At 43.4% G+C, this 16,402-nt stretch overlaps 1 protein-coding gene across 3 annotated transcripts; it reads right to left on the reverse strand.

Moving 5' to 3' along the window:
* Window positions 1-899: 899 nt before the first annotated feature.
* LOC106585068 (LETM1 domain-containing protein LETM2, mitochondrial) lies at window positions 900-15,691 on the reverse strand. 3 transcript variants are annotated; one of them, XM_014170836.2, is made up of 11 exons: window positions 13,962-14,225; window positions 13,756-13,821; window positions 13,310-13,384; window positions 12,471-12,978; window positions 10,115-10,258; window positions 8,029-8,172; window positions 7,476-7,799; window positions 7,112-7,231; window positions 5,573-5,665; window positions 5,346-5,414; window positions 900-4,787 (listed from the first exon to the last, which is right to left on the reverse strand). In XM_014170836.2, the coding sequence occupies exons 3-11, from the start codon at window positions 13,354-13,356 to the stop codon at window positions 4,734-4,736; spliced, it is 1,503 nt and encodes a 500-aa protein (XP_014026311.2). In that variant the 5' UTR covers window positions 13,357-13,384; window positions 13,756-13,821; window positions 13,962-14,225; the 3' UTR covers window positions 900-4,733. The 3 variants fall into 3 exon arrangements, with proteins under 3 accessions (XP_014026311.2, XP_014026313.2, XP_014026309.2); XM_014170838.2 differs by having other exon boundaries at window positions 14,129-14,147; XM_014170834.2 differs by lacking the exons at window positions 13,756-13,821; window positions 13,962-14,225 and adding an exon at window positions 15,577-15,691.
* Window positions 15,692-16,402: the final 711 nt, after the last annotated feature.

Raw genomic sequence — 16,402 nt, forward strand, 5'->3', positions numbered from 1 at the left:
GGTCCCATGTTTCATGAGCTGAAATAAAAGATCCCAGAAATGTTCCATATGCACAAAAAGCTTATTTATCTCAAATGCACTCTTTGCAAATGTATGCACGGGTGTTGCACTGTATCATGTATTGATATTATTTATATGACATTACAAGACGGTGAGGCTGTGTGGAGTTTGTCCTTTCTGAATGATTGTCTGCACCTTTTGTCATAATGGAACACCTGTCCTCTTCAAACTGGCTTTTATCTTCATAGTTTACTAACTTATTTCATTCGGCACAACTCATATGTGTTGCTACTATTAGCTAGCACTGCGCTAACTCTGAACATTATGGCTATGCTATGACCATGCATGAGTGCATGTGTGACTGATTGAAGTAGATCAGGGATGTCCATCCCTCCTGAAGAGCTACTGGGTATGCAGGCTTTTGATCCAGCCCAGCTCCAGCATACCTGATTTAGGTAGTCAAGGTTCTGATGATCAGCCGATGAGTAGAATCAGAAGTACATAATAACAAAAGCTTGCACAACCAGTAGTTGTCCGGGAGTAGGGTTGGCCATCGCTGAAGTAGAAGTTACCCCAAACCACAGATCTAAGGAGAGCATACCCTCCCCTAACAATAACCATTTGGGGGAGGAAAACATATCTGACCGTGTATCAGTCGTTATGGACAACCTCAGCCTCCTCCTTTGGGGGCTTTCCTTGAGTCAGACAATCTTCCCCTCATGTTAACCCTTCAGTCCACTAAGCTCCGTAATGGAGGTCAGAAGACACTTTCAACCTCATACATCATTGCTGTCAGACATGTACAGTACTTAACTTGCATTGAAACAATACATTCTACTGTCAAATGAGTGCTTGGGAGATAAAGTTCACAATTTACAGCATTAAATTCATAAAAACCCTTTACACTTGTGTCCTGTATTTTTATTTTTGGCAACAAACATTTGCTACTACGGTCTACGGATATCTGGCACAGCCACAGACCGGCTAGGTTACATACATAAAGCTTCAACGTCTATCGTGTGTGAGGGTTGAGTTCTCCCATGGATTTTGGTGGAAAACACCTCCAGACAATACGTACACCAATCCTATGCTTTTAAATCTGTGACAAGCAGTGTGTGGAAAGGGGGGAAATTGAAACCTAGCTCAAGAAACCAAAAGAACACGCTCTAGTTCTATCCTAGTACCATTCTTTATCAGTAATGGACAAGGCAATATATACTGAACAAAATGATAAACTCAACATGTGACAATTTCAACAATTTTACTGAGTTACAGTTCATATAAGGAAATCAGTCAATTGAAATAAATTGATTAAGCCCTAATCTATGGATTTCACATGACTATGCCCTCCCAGGCCTACCCACTGGGGAGGCAGGCCCAGCCAATCAGAATGAGTATTTCCCCATAAAAGGGCTTTATTACAGACAGAAATACTCTTCAGTTTCATCAGCTGTCTGGGTGGCTGGTCTCAGATGATCCTGCAGGTGAAGAAGCCAAATGTGGAGGTCCTGGGCTGGCGTGGTTACACGTGGTCTGCGGTTGTGAAGCCGGTTGGACGTACTGCCAAATTCTCTAAAATGATATTAGAGGCGACTTATGGTAGAGAAATGAACATTAAATTATCTGGCAACAACTCTGGTGGAGATTCCTGCAGTCAGCATACCCATTGCACTATTCCCTCAAAACTTGAGTGATCTGTGGAATTGTGTTGTGTGACAAAACTGCACATTTTAGTGGCCTTTTGCCCCCAGCATAAGGCACACCTGCGTAATGATCAGGCTGTTTAATAAGCTTCTTGATAATCCATCCTCCTGACAGGTGCGACATATCTTGGCAAAGAAGAAATTTTACATGTGTATATTTTTGTTCAGTTTAGTTCATGTTACCCAACTCCACACCAAACTCTAAGCCCACAGAGACCGCTTGTTGATCTGAAAGGTAAGCAATATGGTTCTGCTTTCCACTATACTGCTTGTACCAACAAGGGTTTAGGGGTAGGAGTTAGTATTTGGTATTAGGCATGTGAGTGAAAGATTTATGTAAACTCCTGTGTATATGCCCTAAGTATTTGTCCCAATTCTCTCCCCCGACTACCTAATCTCCTTGCCTCCATGATCACTGATCCAAAATAACCACAAAAAAAGGTAGCAGTATAAGCAATAATATGGTGAATTCCTTTCACCCATCTATCGCCATGAAGGGAGCCAAAGGAAGGAACAAGGTAGGGAAATTGGGACACAGTGTAACTCTCTTCCAGTAGTCAGTGGAGAACAGGCAGAGGACACATTCCACAGAGAGCAGAGGTAACAAAGCACCTTTTTACAGATCTGGCTGTACATTAATTTGCATAACAATCCTTAAACCAAGATGAAAAATAAAGGATGGAAAGGAGAATCCCTGGTCACATAGTCCTCTCTACACTCTATTGAATTAATCACAGATCTGAGAGGATTGGATTGGTCAAAGCAGAAGGGTGGACATCTTGGTTTCACTTATACACTAACCTACATATGCAGTATGAAGCCCATTCTATTCCATTCAGAAAGGGTGAACGGTTGGCCACTGACTAATCAGTGAAGTAATGCAATTTGGTTGGAGGGGTTCATAAAGGTAATCCCCTAACTCAGGGTTTCCCCAAACTCAGTCCAAATAAATCAAAGCTTGATGAGTTGGTTATTTGAATCAGCTGTGTAGCGCTAGGCCAAAAAACCAAAACATGCACCCAGCAGTGGCCCAAGGACCAAGTTTTGGAAACCCTGCCCTAACTTGATGCTGAAAGAAGTTTTCCTCAAGGCTAAGGCAACACCAAACGTACACACTCTCATACACGCACACTGAAATATGAAACATAAACATATAGTATGTGTATGTGGGAAACCTACCAAAAACCTTCTCGATCACATAATAGGTACTAGGCATTTCATTGTCAAATAGCAGCCATCTTTCAAGTTCATCGAGAACCACATTTCAAAATAAAATGTAACACTTTCTTGTGTAATCCTTTAAGAGTTCACAAATCCTGCATTTTCATGCTGTTTCGCTCTAATAAACTTCTCTAGTTTAGTTTAACAGTGGGTATGGATCATTTCCAATAGCTGTCAGTCAAGTATTTGCTTTTAAATGTGTAAATCAAGGGTAGTAGAGGAACATTAACACAACATATACACTGTATAGTCCATTTGTCCCCAGACTGGCAGTTGTATTGACTATGAGGATTTAGGTGCTCCTTCAACCTCTCCTGTGTATCAGGAGTGAACTCTCTCGCTAGCTTACAATTACAGCAGCAGGTAGTCAATTGGTTAAGAGTGTTGGGCCAGAAACCGAAAGGGCCCTAGTTTGATTCCCCGAGCTTACTGGGGCACATGGACAGGGGCACTTTACTCTAATTGCTCCTGTAAGTCACTCTGGATAAGAGTGTCTGCTAAATGACATTGGACCACTCAGTCACAGTGTTACGCTTCACAATAAATTGCACAGATACGTGTGTAACATTTTCTGTTGTAATTAAAATGCAACTACCATTGTAACTAGCGAGACAATTTGTCCAATTTCCTTTACACATCAATCATTGCTTATATACCTTAGTTGCAAAGACCATTTTGAGCAAAACAATTACATTCTGGTTACCAGAGTAGTTAGAGAGTAACTTCATGGTATGAAGGCAAGTTAATGTAAAGAGTTGCCCAGTCTTAGATTCAAATATTCAACAAACAAGACAAAATAATAGGAGGGTAAAAGTTCATGGAACTCTTTAGTTGGGAGAGCTTGAGGGTGTGGCATAACCAACGTACAGAGCAGTTGTACCTTTTCTGCCAGACACGGAGAACAATTTACAGGGTATTTACAAATATACACAAGGGGGGGGGGGGGGGGGGTTGGTGGTGGTCTACGTTAGTCTGATCCAGATCTGGAGATGAGCGGGCCAACTAAAAGAAAACACACCTTGACGAATGGTTCAAAGCCAGCAGGTGCCCCCTAACACACCACAACCACCCCCTGCTTTCACCTTTGCGGTGTTTCTAGTCAAGAGGATTCAGCTTCAGCACCGAATGAATCTGAGACCAGGCCAGGTCTAAATACAACCTGAAGTGAAACAGACTAAAGTTACACCAAAACCAACCAACCAGAACACTGGGCCAAACGGTACATCTTGAGAGGGTGCGTCTACTCTTCAAGGACATAATATTTGTTACATCACTGGGTAACTGTGATCCCTAAAACAAAACGAAAGGTAATCCCAGCTGAGGGACTTTTCAGAGTTTACGTAACAGTGTCCTGCTGAGATGGAGTGCGAAAACCAAATGGATGGAGTGCATAACATGTAAACCAAATAGATGCAGGCGAGAAGAACCAGAGACTAATCAGACAAAGCAGAGGTGGGTGTCCTGTTTTAAACACCTGCCAGCGGCCTCACTCCAGGTGTAGCCAGAGGTCTGATCCTGAGCAAAGTGGCATTTAGCCAAGCGTTGTCTGGTCTAACGACTACAATCTCATGTGATGATCTTATGACCTTTTCGTCACACAGCGAGCCCCCATTGGCTAGACAGTGAGGACGGGGGACTTGGATACAGACTCATGCCCCCTGGTCTTGGGGATAAGGAGAAGGTGTTAAGGGGGGCAGAGGAGTGATTGGGTTGACTGATCCCTCTTGGTGTAGATTAGCTTGATTGATAGCCCCCCTAAACCCTGAGGACACAGGGTTGTGGGGTCCGGTCAAGCCCTTTCAGTCCTCCTCACACTCCGTTGGCACTTATCTTGCTCTTCTGAGACGCCTTTGCTTCTTCAGCCTGGAGGAGAGGTCAGAGGGCAAAGGTTAATTTACAAACAAATTATGAAAAAGAAACAGATGGCAATCATTGAATAATGGTGAATTTCAGACGTGGACATTAGCAATAATGTAATAAAACCTGTTATGGGCATACTGTAATTTAACTACTCGTAAATCTTATATGGTTAATGAATGTGACAAATGGGTGGATTGATGGGTAAATAGCTATGATTTCATGTGGACTGGTTTGTTTATCTTTTAATGGTGCTAATCTTCCAAGAGTCCATGGTTGGTTGGTTGGGCAGTTTGTTGTTGTGTGAGTGATTAGGACGTGGTGAGAGAAAGGGAGACATTGGGGTTAATGTAATTAACCACTAACCATCTCTAACCATAAATCAAGACCAAAAAGCTCATTTCATTTTTCACAAGTTATGAAGATGTGAAGATGTGAACAGTCTTTTGCTTGCCAGCAGCCTGGCCATCTATTTACTACTCTGTCATTTCTAGCATGGTCATCTAGTCACTACAGTGATGCTCCCTGTGGGTATCACATGACTGAGGGTCAAAGGTGGCTGACCTGAACAATCTGGGCAGGGGTGGGAGGTTTGTCTGAGACGATGACAGCCTGGTCTCTAACCTCTTCCACCTGGAGGAACAGAAACACACACCAGAAATGAGGACTTTCTTTACCAACAACACAGGTCATCCTGGAGAAGATACTGGACCGGTCTGTCTTTGACCACAACCCGTTTATCTACTCTACTGAGCATTCTGTGACCGGGTTGTGTATGTCTGCGTACTAACCAGCCTGTCTTTGATGACCAGAGCTGGGTCCACTAGTAAGTCTGAGGAGGAGGCTGTTGTTCCCTGTGGGGTCTCAGCTAGAGGAGTGGCCTTCTGAAACATACAACACAATGTTACATTATCAACATACATACTTAGTTCTCTTATGACCTCTCGGTTTAACAAAACACACACAATGACCTCCCTGAAAACAAAAACACACAAATGGAATGATCAAAGCCAGTTATGTAAGCAGTGGTGATGCCTTCCACCGAGTGTCCGGAGACTGGTGTAAAAGCCAGAGAGAGTTGGCAGCAGGAACATACTTCAGATGGCTGACCTGCATTTCTATATCACTACACTCAAGAGTTGGAGAATAAACCAGGTCTACATGGTCTGATGGTCAAGCCTTAGTTCTGAGGGAAACCTGTGCTACTGTGAGAATCACTGGAGGCAGAAGCCCTTGACCACAGACATAGAATCAGATCACTGTTCCCAAATACGAACTGATCTGGTTGGGGGGGGTGGGGGTCTTACCTCTAGTATGGTTACAGGGGGTAAGAAAATGTAGTCTATTTCATAAGAACAGAATGCTCTGCGTTGTCCTTACGTTAGGTCCTGATCTGGCTATGCCATATGGCTGTGGGCTACACTAGTTCATTTGGCAGACAAGATTTGCTTAGAATTCCTTGGCATTATTTTATAGTATGAAGAATACAATTGAACATAGCTGAATAAAATAGAAAGGATATTTTCTCCAAACGATTTGAGGGAGTGCGGCTAACTAAGAAACAGGTCCTCCGATATGCTTCATTTAGAGTTATTTATGCAACTATAGTTGCGAAACAAATGTTGGGCTACGTTTTGATTTTTAATACATGCTAAGGCTGCATGATGAGATAAATGCTGATTTGAAAAAAGCACCATGAAAGGCATGGGCTCTGTTTTTTTGCGCAGGCTGTACACACTTCTAGTCTCTTATTCACAATTTGACAAGCACTTGATAATGCCTCAAATTTCCCGGCGGCATTCACTTTGTGCGATATTGTCCCCCATCAGACTATTCTTGATTTATTCTTGTCTTTACATATACTAAATAAGATATGTATGAAATTTGTTTTGATATAGAATGAACCATTATCATGCACCTGTCTCGATAAATGTCATCTATGCACTTAAACAGGGAATGTACAACGCATTTCCCATGGTTCATTTTCCTGCCAGCCAGGTAGGCTATACTCCTGTTGTAAAGAGAAGAAATGTGCTTAATATTAGGAAAGTTGAGAAATAGTAGGGCTAGCCTATAGGAAGCTGATGGGGTCCTATTTTTAATAGAGGCCAGCAAAACTCTTGTTTTCTCACGCAATTGCATAGCCTGTAGAAATGTAGCGCAACATGAGTGTGTTTGATTGGATTTTTGATTAGATTTGCAATGATGTCAGAGTGATTTAGAGCGACAGAGTACTGAGTACCAGGCAATTAGCAAGTTTGGTAGGCTACTAATGACCATCAGCAGCATCAGTGCTTGAAGCGCTAGGTACAGGGGGTATGATGTCTTACCTCTAGTTTGGGTACAGGGGGTATGACGGGTATAATGGGTTTCACGTCAGTCAAGTACATAGCTCTGGAGAGCAGCAGCAGAGAGGGAGGGACGTTCTCCTTCAAGTGCAGGTCCAACCACTGGAACAGAGAGAGGTTACAGGTCAGAGGCCACTGAAGAAGCTAATTCTTTTTCGTCCCTAATGGCACAACAGGGTGCCATTTTGGACACATCCCTTATAATACAATAAATAGTTTGAATCCTTTAGTGGCTTGACATAATGCATCTTTAACAAGGTGGGCTATACGTTTTGATTTTGAATATATTCTAAGGCAGCATGATGCAACTAATGATGATGACTTGTTCACAAGTTGAGTGTCTGACCTGTTGCATCTGCTGGCGTAGCTGGTCAGTGGTCAGACCCAGTGACCTCATCCCTCTGCTACGACACGCTGCCTGCAGCTCTGACACACTCATAGCAGGCACACCCTCAGTGGCGATCACCTCGTCGTCTGCTTTGATGGTTCTCAGCTGCATCATCAGCTGGAAGCGGAGCAGGTTATTGGTTCCTATGGGCTGGAGCTCCAGCAGCTTACACAGGGCCACCAGCTGGGGGCGCTCTAGATGCTCCAGCGTCAATTCATCTTCAAACAGCTTGGAGAACTTAACGATGTCCTTAGTGGTGGGCTGCTCCCCTGTGTGACGCACCTGGAGATGACACAGGGAGGACAGGGGTTAGTTAGAGCAGTCTGGGGACTTGGGAAACAGACTTGGGAAGGACACATGGGCACGTGAACATTATCACATGTTGACCGTTATCAGGTCTGTATGAACTTAGACGACCAGGGCTAGACAAACAACGGGATGTAAACTTGAAACACTCATGACATTATGGATCAGAGGTGTGGATGCATGCTTTGCCCCCTGGCTAAATTACCTTCTGTACATAGGTGGAGAAGCGCTGCGTCTCGTCCTCTGTCAGAGCCTTGGTCTTGTTCCTCTTGGCCATTTCTGCTATGGTCTCCTGGAGAAATTTAGCCAGCTCCAGCTTAGCAGCCAGACCCTTCTTCTGCTTCTCTTCCTTAAAGAGAGAAAAAAGGCAGAAAGAGAGGGAGAAGTCATTTCTCAAATGGTCCTTATGCATAAACTAGTATTAGCTACTTGCGATTGGTTTTAGAAATAGAGTAGGTAAAAAAAAGAGCCTCATCACATTCTATGAAGTTGCTAGGTAATGTTAAAGAGGGTCTATTTGAAAACAAACTTTCAAAGTGCTCCAGTTGGCTAATGGTGGTCACTACCCTTGCTTCCTGTAAGTATCCCAATGGCCATGATGTGAGCGGCCAGGTCAGGCACCTCTGTTGTACAGGAGCACGAGGACATGAAAGCTATTCAGCCATGAGTGACCGACAAACTAGCCAGGGCCCGGTTTCCCAAAAGCATCTTAAGGTGAAGTTCATCGTTACAACCTTCGTAGGAGCATCGCTAAATCTCAGAGCGGTTTCCCAAAACCATTAACATTGCGCTTGAAAACGATCGCAATCTAACGCCTGCCTTTCGTAGAAGAGCTTATTGCCCTCCCGCGTCACCTTATACACAGAAGATCTCCGCTAAACACAGAATCACGGTTTATCTTCTCTGACCGCAGATAACTTCAGAATACCACAGATAACTTCAGAACAAAGTTGACTACCAATAAAGTTGCCAATGTCTTTGCAATTGATACAAACAAGTGACGTATACAAATATGCTTCAAATCATTTTGAAATACATTCCATGTTCATTCGAGTTCTATTTTTCTACGTGCAGTAATTTGTCTCAACATATTTCATGATGTGTGATTTAGGGCATTTTTATTGGGTAAGCATTAGAATAAGCCGCCTCATGAAATAGCCTTCAGGTTATTACAGAAATTATACTCAATGGGGTGATATGTGAGAGTTGTGTCTGTTTTGATCATCTTACATTATGTGTAATAAATGGTGTATGTTCATGTTCACAGAGCTCTCTTGTAAATGAGAACCCGGTCTCAATGGTGACCCACTCTGGTCACCAAAAAAGAAATACAAATATATTTGTAGCCGTAGTTGCAAATCTCTCTCTAGGAGCTGATCCGTCGTCAGTATTGTGAAATCATTCTAATTTTAAAAAGGTAAGATTTGCATTGAGAAAGCTGGTCCGAGAGCAGTGCTGCCTTTTCCCCCGATCCTATCAGTATCGGCACTTGCTCCAACTACGCACTTGGAGACTGTCCTCTCTGCGTGGTTTTGGGAAACGCATGTTACATAGTCGGACGTTGTAGGAAAGATGCAACTTTCACAAAAAATATATCATTAAAAAACTCGTAAGTCTAAATTTCATCACTACTGGGAAACCGGGCTCAGGCCTATTGGGTCTAATCCCACACAAAGACCTGGGGTGTCCCAATAATCCATTTCTTCCTGAGTTGTGCACCTATTCACTACGCCTCACAAATGTAAAATAAACATTGGATTAGTGGGGGCATGGGCTAGAGTTTCTTTTAGTAGTAATTTCCTGTCTAATCTATGAAGGGAGGTGAACAAGTGCACACTTCAGGAGAAAATAGATTATTGGGACATACCTCTGCTCATTCTAATGGCCTACAGGTCTAAAGGAAATATATCCCTTGCTTGGGTGCATCTCAAGTGTGCTTTTGTCTCCTTTCCTTTATCTGCATTAGTCCCTGGTTTGAATCCAGGCTGTATCACAACCGGCCGTGATTGGGAGTCCCATAGGGCAGCGCACAATTGGCCCAGTGTCGTCCGGTTTTGACCGGGGTAGGCCGTCATTGTAAATAAGAATATATTCTTAACTGACTTGCCTAGTTAAATTAAAAAAATATATATCAGAAAAATGGAAGAACAGAAAAACAGACACCTAGCATATCATGACTAGATTAGTGCAGATGAAGGAGAGGAGACAAGGAAGCAAGTTTAGACCATTGAGACGCAGTCAGTCATCAACAAGTCAGGGACATTAACATTGCAACAGTGTGAAGAACGTGCCTTCTTGGTCTCGGTCTCGAAAGTGGAGGGCAGCATCTCAGGGAAGAGCTTGAGGAAGACAGGAAGCAGGAACTCCATGAAGGGAACGATGATGAAGACCATGAAGGGCAGCAGGCGGAACAGGTCAGCACATGTCCTCATCAGCTGGAGAGAAAACGGAGGGTTAGCAAAGCAAACAGTAACAGGTCTCACACAACAAAGGAGAGAGAATAAAAATATGGCAGATTACTTATGTAGGCTACAGTTTATTGGTATTATAGAAAGATGCAGTGATGCAATGTGAGTTATGCCCTGTCATTGCACCAACACCTATAGAAATAGAATGCCAACACCCAAGTACAAAGTCGATCCCAAACATTTTGAAATGTGACCGACAAAACAATGTTTTCTTAAAAAAAGTTATTTGAACAAACAAAACCAATGGCCACATCTTAGTTGAAACTCCCATCTGATTCTTGTTCATTTGATATACTCTAGTCCATCTGATTCACAGGACCTTGTTCCTTTTATGAGCAAGGTCCAAAGACTGGCACAATACCTCAGCTAACCCATTACACTATATATCTCAGCTAACCTTTACAGGCGATAGCCTGTAACAAGGCTCAAGATTCAAGGAATTTAGCTCACTTATGAGCAAGGGTGAAAGACGCAAACAGAAGTCTGTATGTCTGATCGTTTAGTTCATTTTATGAGCTGAATGGGGGTGAAGGACGTTAGGTGAAGCCACATATGATGACAGTTCTGTTCATCCTATGAACTGAACAGAGTGAAGGATATAAGTGAAACTCCATCGGAAATTCGGTTATTTCATCGGTTATTTCACATAAGCAGGATAGTGAAACTGTACGTATGATAACGGATAAAGTTTGTCGGATCAGGATAGTGAAGAAAGTGTCAGCCTATTTGCAACGCACCTTCTTGTTAGTGCATTTCCATTTTCGTGTGTTGCGCGTGCATTCAGTAGTCTATGAAATCACATAAAGGCATAAACGCATGAAAGTGTGTATTCTTATTTAAAATGTATGTAGTTCTGTCCTTGTAATGTACTCATCTAAGTTAGGTATTACGTCATGTTTTATGTGGATCCCAGGAAGAGTAGCAATTTGATGAATAGAAAGAGACATCAGTTACAAAACAACTAAAAGTGTAATGACATTTGGCAATGATCATCAGGCATACAACACTTAAGCCTGAATAGCTGTGCCCACTGCTGTACCTGCGTGTCTCGTCTGGGCCACTTATCAAAGCACAACACAATTTAGGATATTGTTATATATTGCACGTTTTAAGTCAATTCACTCATTTTCATGTAGCTGACCTGCGGGAATGTTAAATCATGTTGTCATTGCCTATAGTTTTCTTAATTATTGTGATAGGCTCAAGGTTTACAGATACGGAATACCCCCACTATTTATTTTGCTGGGACGCCAAACCGGATCGGCTTACTTTCACTCCTGGTCTTAAGCCACAACACAAGGAGGAATCCCCTTGACCCACCATGGGCAACACTATGTTAGGATTCTGTCCCTCCGTCTCTAGCAGACTGCTAGCACTGCCAGTCCCTTTCTAAAATAGACCCGGTGCTGAGTAAAGCTCTACCATGGCATTCAAACAGCAAGGGTCACACGGCGGTGTGTTTGGATGTGTGCATGTGTTATTGCACCCATCTTGTATCAGAGGCAATAGGCTAGATGCATCCTTTCAATCAGCCTTACTGATAAACATGGAGCCTGAAGTCAACTGAGGGTGGGTGGGTATGTGTTTGTTTGACGTACTGTATCTACATGCCTGCAACCCGACGTGTACTGTGTTTCATTCATCAATCCGCCTTATTTGCTGATAACCCTGTTTGCTTAATTGGCCTGTGTTTCACCAGACAGCCTATTAGAGAGACCGTTCGGTACACCATCCACATGAATGTCCTTTTTTCAGATAGCAGATTAACCACAACACTGGCACTGTGGCAGGCAGCGTTCTGAAATGTTTATAATCTAAGGGCCAGATTGGGTGACTCAGACCTAAGATTAACTCAGTTTTGTTCTTAGACTGAGGGTTAAACTACAATACCTCACTACATGTGGTTCTACTCCTTCGGTTGTGTTCAATAGGCACAACAAGAGAAAACATGAATGCAAAAATGAGCAACATTGTTATTGGTTCAATAAGTTCAAAAGGTAGGAACTTGTTATTTTCAAAACATCCTGAGATTTGGAGGAGATCAGATGATCATTAGTTCCTGGTACTCCTTACTACACATCAATGAGTATTCCTACAAATCCTGCCCTCTACCCTGTTATTTACTCCTTAAGGAACAGGTTAAACACAGAGCGAACTCAGCCTACACTTCCTGACTTACCCGTCTCCTCTCCCTGCGTGAGAGCAGTTGTCCGTGCAGCAGTCTCCACACCATCCTCCCTGCAATCTTGGTATCGATCCCCAGCAGCCTGAAGCCGTTGTAGTAGTGTTTCAGCTCATCCACTATCCTCTGGCCAATAGATTTCCTTACTACCTGGACAGTAGGGGCAGCTGCAGCCGCAACAGTGGCAGCAGCAGGGGGAGCAGGGACTGGAGGTTGGGGTGCAGGGGGGCCATTCTTAGGGGTCCCTGGGTGGTCATCCTGGGCTGGGGTGGCAGGGGCCTTGGTGTCCTGCAGCCAGACACAGGAGCTGTGCAGAGATCTGGCCAGCAGGGTGGTACTGTGGTTCTTGAAACCGTGGAGCCGAACACAGTGAGGGTAGCCAGACCTGGAACGCCTGAGGGAGGGTAAGGACGACAGGCGGCTGGGGGGGTCCAGGTTGTGGTGGACGTAGGCAGTGGAGGGGAGAGGGCAGCAGCTGGGCCTCTTAGACAGCAGGTAAGATCCCCTAGAGACAGAACACATAGATACATCAGCATGGTCAGTGACTGCCTGGTCATATTTGACATATCCTTACTTTCACTACAGCAGTCAGCCAGGCACACTGCTGTTCTAATGTAAACTAGACCAATGGTTTGCGGGGTGCCACCTATGGAATTTACAGACCAGACTAGCTTGTTTACATTACCAACTCTTCCAAATGACTTCCTGGAGAGTTAAATGATTGATTTAACTAGCAGGGATCTTGTGGACACCTACAGTGGTGTCCCCACTGTGTGGTTGAGGTAAGTGCAGGCCTAAATGGTTTCTAATATAGAGCCGGTGACCTGGTCTCCTACCTTGATCTTGTTACTGCCAGAAGCACCTGTGCACTGAACACTGCCATTGTTGTTACACCGGCAGATCGAGGTCTCCTGTATGGTGAACAACAAGACCAGTGAAATACATTACTAGAAAAAAATTCATACATACTGTAACTTGACAATTTTCTAGTACTGGTGGATGGCTAGTGTGAAGATATTTTATTTCCAACCGTCGTTTTTTAATGGATTCAGTATGATAAGATGTAATGTTAACGATGCGGATTACAGACAGTATTGCATCTCATTAGCTAGCTAAATAGCTAACATCTGCAGTCTTGAGAGATTGAACCTTTGGTTAGACAATAGAACATTAAAATATCTTATGACTTAGCAAACCTAGGAACATACAGAGATAATGCATGTTCCTCGAGCAAACACGCTAACTGAAAACGGAAGTTGATTGACGAACTTTGCTAGCTTACCTCGAACGTCAAATTGTTCTCGAGAGAGCTATGCTATGGCTGCCGTCAGGGCGTCGTAAAGCTTGTCTAAACGAGCAAAATAGTAACGTTACAATCCATTCACAGTTGTGTGCTGATTGAAGATGTGCGACGAAAATCAAGACTGATGAGATAAACCCATTTCCGACGTTATTATTACTAGTAATCCTTTGAGAAACGTCGTGTACCCTTTTGACCAACTTCGCCTATTTGGTACAGTGACCTAACGCTGCTCCCGGGTCGTCACTAGTTAAATTAACATAGTCATAATTATGGCTAAATCCCGCCCATTTCTACAATTTATCTTCTTAAGACCTGATTTTAAACCTAACTTTAAATTAAGACCAGTTTTTACTTTGTAGCCATGTTATCTAGTGGAAACCCTGCTACTTCACTGAAAAGGTTATTGCGATTCACACCGGGCGCTTTCGAGCAGATCACTTTTTAAGTCGGTGACTTCTTTGGTATTATTGCGGGCAGCCAACAAAAAATAAAAGTGCATGCCGCCACCTACTGTATTGGCTGTGTATCAGCCTGCTATTCTGTGGAATGAATTCATTACACTTTGTGAAAAAAATTGCCCTACTAACTAACCCTGCACACATTAAAACTTCACAACTATGGCCCTATCTGATCCTACTCCAGGCCAGCAGCCAGGGAGGATGGGACCCTATTGTTCAAAACATTTTGTAACACTTCTGTAGGTCAAATATCATACACCCAACTACTTCTGCAGCTACCACCACAACATCTATCATCAGTGACTTACGTTCCATTCCTGCCGTACAATTGACAACTATGGCCATAAACGCACCCCCAAAAAATACCTTACTGAAGCTCATTATTCACATGTTATTCCTATCACTCTATTGGCCTCAGCCTACTCACTCTGCACCCATTTTCCTCTACTACTCTTCTTTTCACTGCCTCATGCATACGACACCTTCTGCACTACTCTGATCCTGGCAACCTCAACCTACACCACGGATACCCCTACAGCTTAAACACACAACTTTTCCCACCGATAGTACACATTCCTTTGTCTCATGTTCTCCTGCCTACTTCTCACATCTAGAAATCTCCCTCCTACACACTGCTGCCACATGACCATAAGCCTGACACCTAAATCTCTAATGGCTTCGGGACAAAAGCTCTCATGGTATAACTGACACATCCCAACTTGGCTTTATCTGGTAAAGTAACTGCATCAAAACTCAGTAGTACAGACAGTGTATTCCCTGTTTAACCACTCTCTACACCGGGTCCGCGTCGCACCAAACGGCGGGCGTCACAGACACTGGGAATCTTCAACTTCAGTTGATCATCCTCCACACTTAACACCACTCCAGTTATCACTCCTTTCAACGGCGCCCTGCTCCAGAGAGGAAAGCAAGTCACAGTTCTTGTCCCCAGTCGCATGGTACGGAGTGCATGCTCCCTCTGGACAGCAGAAACACACAAAAAAATCTAAACAATTCCACTTCGAGTCACTTTCACTGACCCAACATATCACAACCTGCTCTCCACCAAACCTGACACCACATACAGATCTGCCAGAAGGCAAGGATCCATTCTCTCCAAAAACCTCATTCCCACTGGGCCAGAATCATCTTTGTCATCATCCGGATGAGGCTCATACTCTGCGGTCTTCACCGCACCTGCCACCGGAGTTAATTCATCCTCACTCTCGTCACGTTCAATTTTCTTCTGTAGCTCTACCACAAGTTCTGTGTGATCCACCACTCCATATTCACTCAAAACATGTTCCACTTTTCTCCATTTTGTTCCAGTCCGCCATCTTACCCCCACCTCATGGCCACACTGGCAGCCATCTCCAAAGTCAGTGACCGATGCCTTTAAAAGTTTGTTGCATTATAGCGATACACATTTTCCTACTTGAGCCTACATGTCTACTGCAAGAACTTTACAGAAATCATGTGATCAGTCATGAACTTGACTGCAAGTTTCTGCAGTTGTTCTTCACCAACTTCCTCCTGCAGCCTTGCCTGCATTGTGGGAGGCTCTATTGTCAACCAATCATTAGGGTGTTTTTGTTTGACCCACGCAAAGGTGGCCAAAGACATGACTAAAATGGGAACCAACTCCATGTATACAGTGGATAGCCTATATACAAATTAATGTAATATTTGATTTTACAATGATATGGGGGGTTGGAGCCATGTTTATTTCAGCATTATAAAGAAAAACTTTTCTAAACAATGGTAACACTGCCATGTTGATCTGAGACTTGCTGTTGGAAAACCACATTAGTGTCTGACTTTTGAATATGGTGTAATTGCATTCTGCAATTTGGGGCATCACCTGATGTGGGTGTTCCCTGATATCAGGAAATGCCCACTGATACCTGCCATTGGTTAGTTCCAGTTTTATGAGACTGATGGTTTGTTGATGATGGTTTGCTTACATAACAGGATAGGATAGGATAACTAACGTGGCAGGTTAGGATAATTAACATGGCAGGTTAGGTGAATTAGCTTCACAGGTTTGGTGAATTAGTGTGGCAGGTTAGAAAAAATTTGGAAAAGGGTTAGGCTTAGCTACAATGCTGCAGTTGTCAACAACTGTTGTCCTCGATGCGAATGAAACGGCCACCAACCAATGGCGAGCA

Source organism: Salmo salar, chromosome ssa24 (assembly GCF_905237065.1).
Source record: "Salmo salar chromosome ssa24, Ssal_v3.1, whole genome shotgun sequence".
Classification (NCBI taxonomy): Eukaryota; Metazoa; Chordata; class Actinopteri; order Salmoniformes; family Salmonidae; genus Salmo; species Salmo salar.

What these genes read in the sequence shown, in the direction of transcription:
- LOC106585068 (XM_014170834.2), bottom strand. Translation starts at nt 15,605, where the DNA reads ATGGCTGCCAGTGTGGCCATGAGGTGGGG. An exon ending in TGGTCATCAAAGACAGGCTG is followed by an intron (nt 5,415 to 5,572) that starts GTTAGTACGCAG and finishes CTGTTCCTCCAG; the next exon opens with GTGGAAGAGGTTAGAGACCA. An exon ending in CCCCTGCCCAGATTGTTCAG is followed by an intron (nt 4,788 to 5,345) that starts GTCAGCCACCTT and finishes CCTCTCCTCCAG; the next exon opens with GCTGAAGAAGCAAAGGCGTC.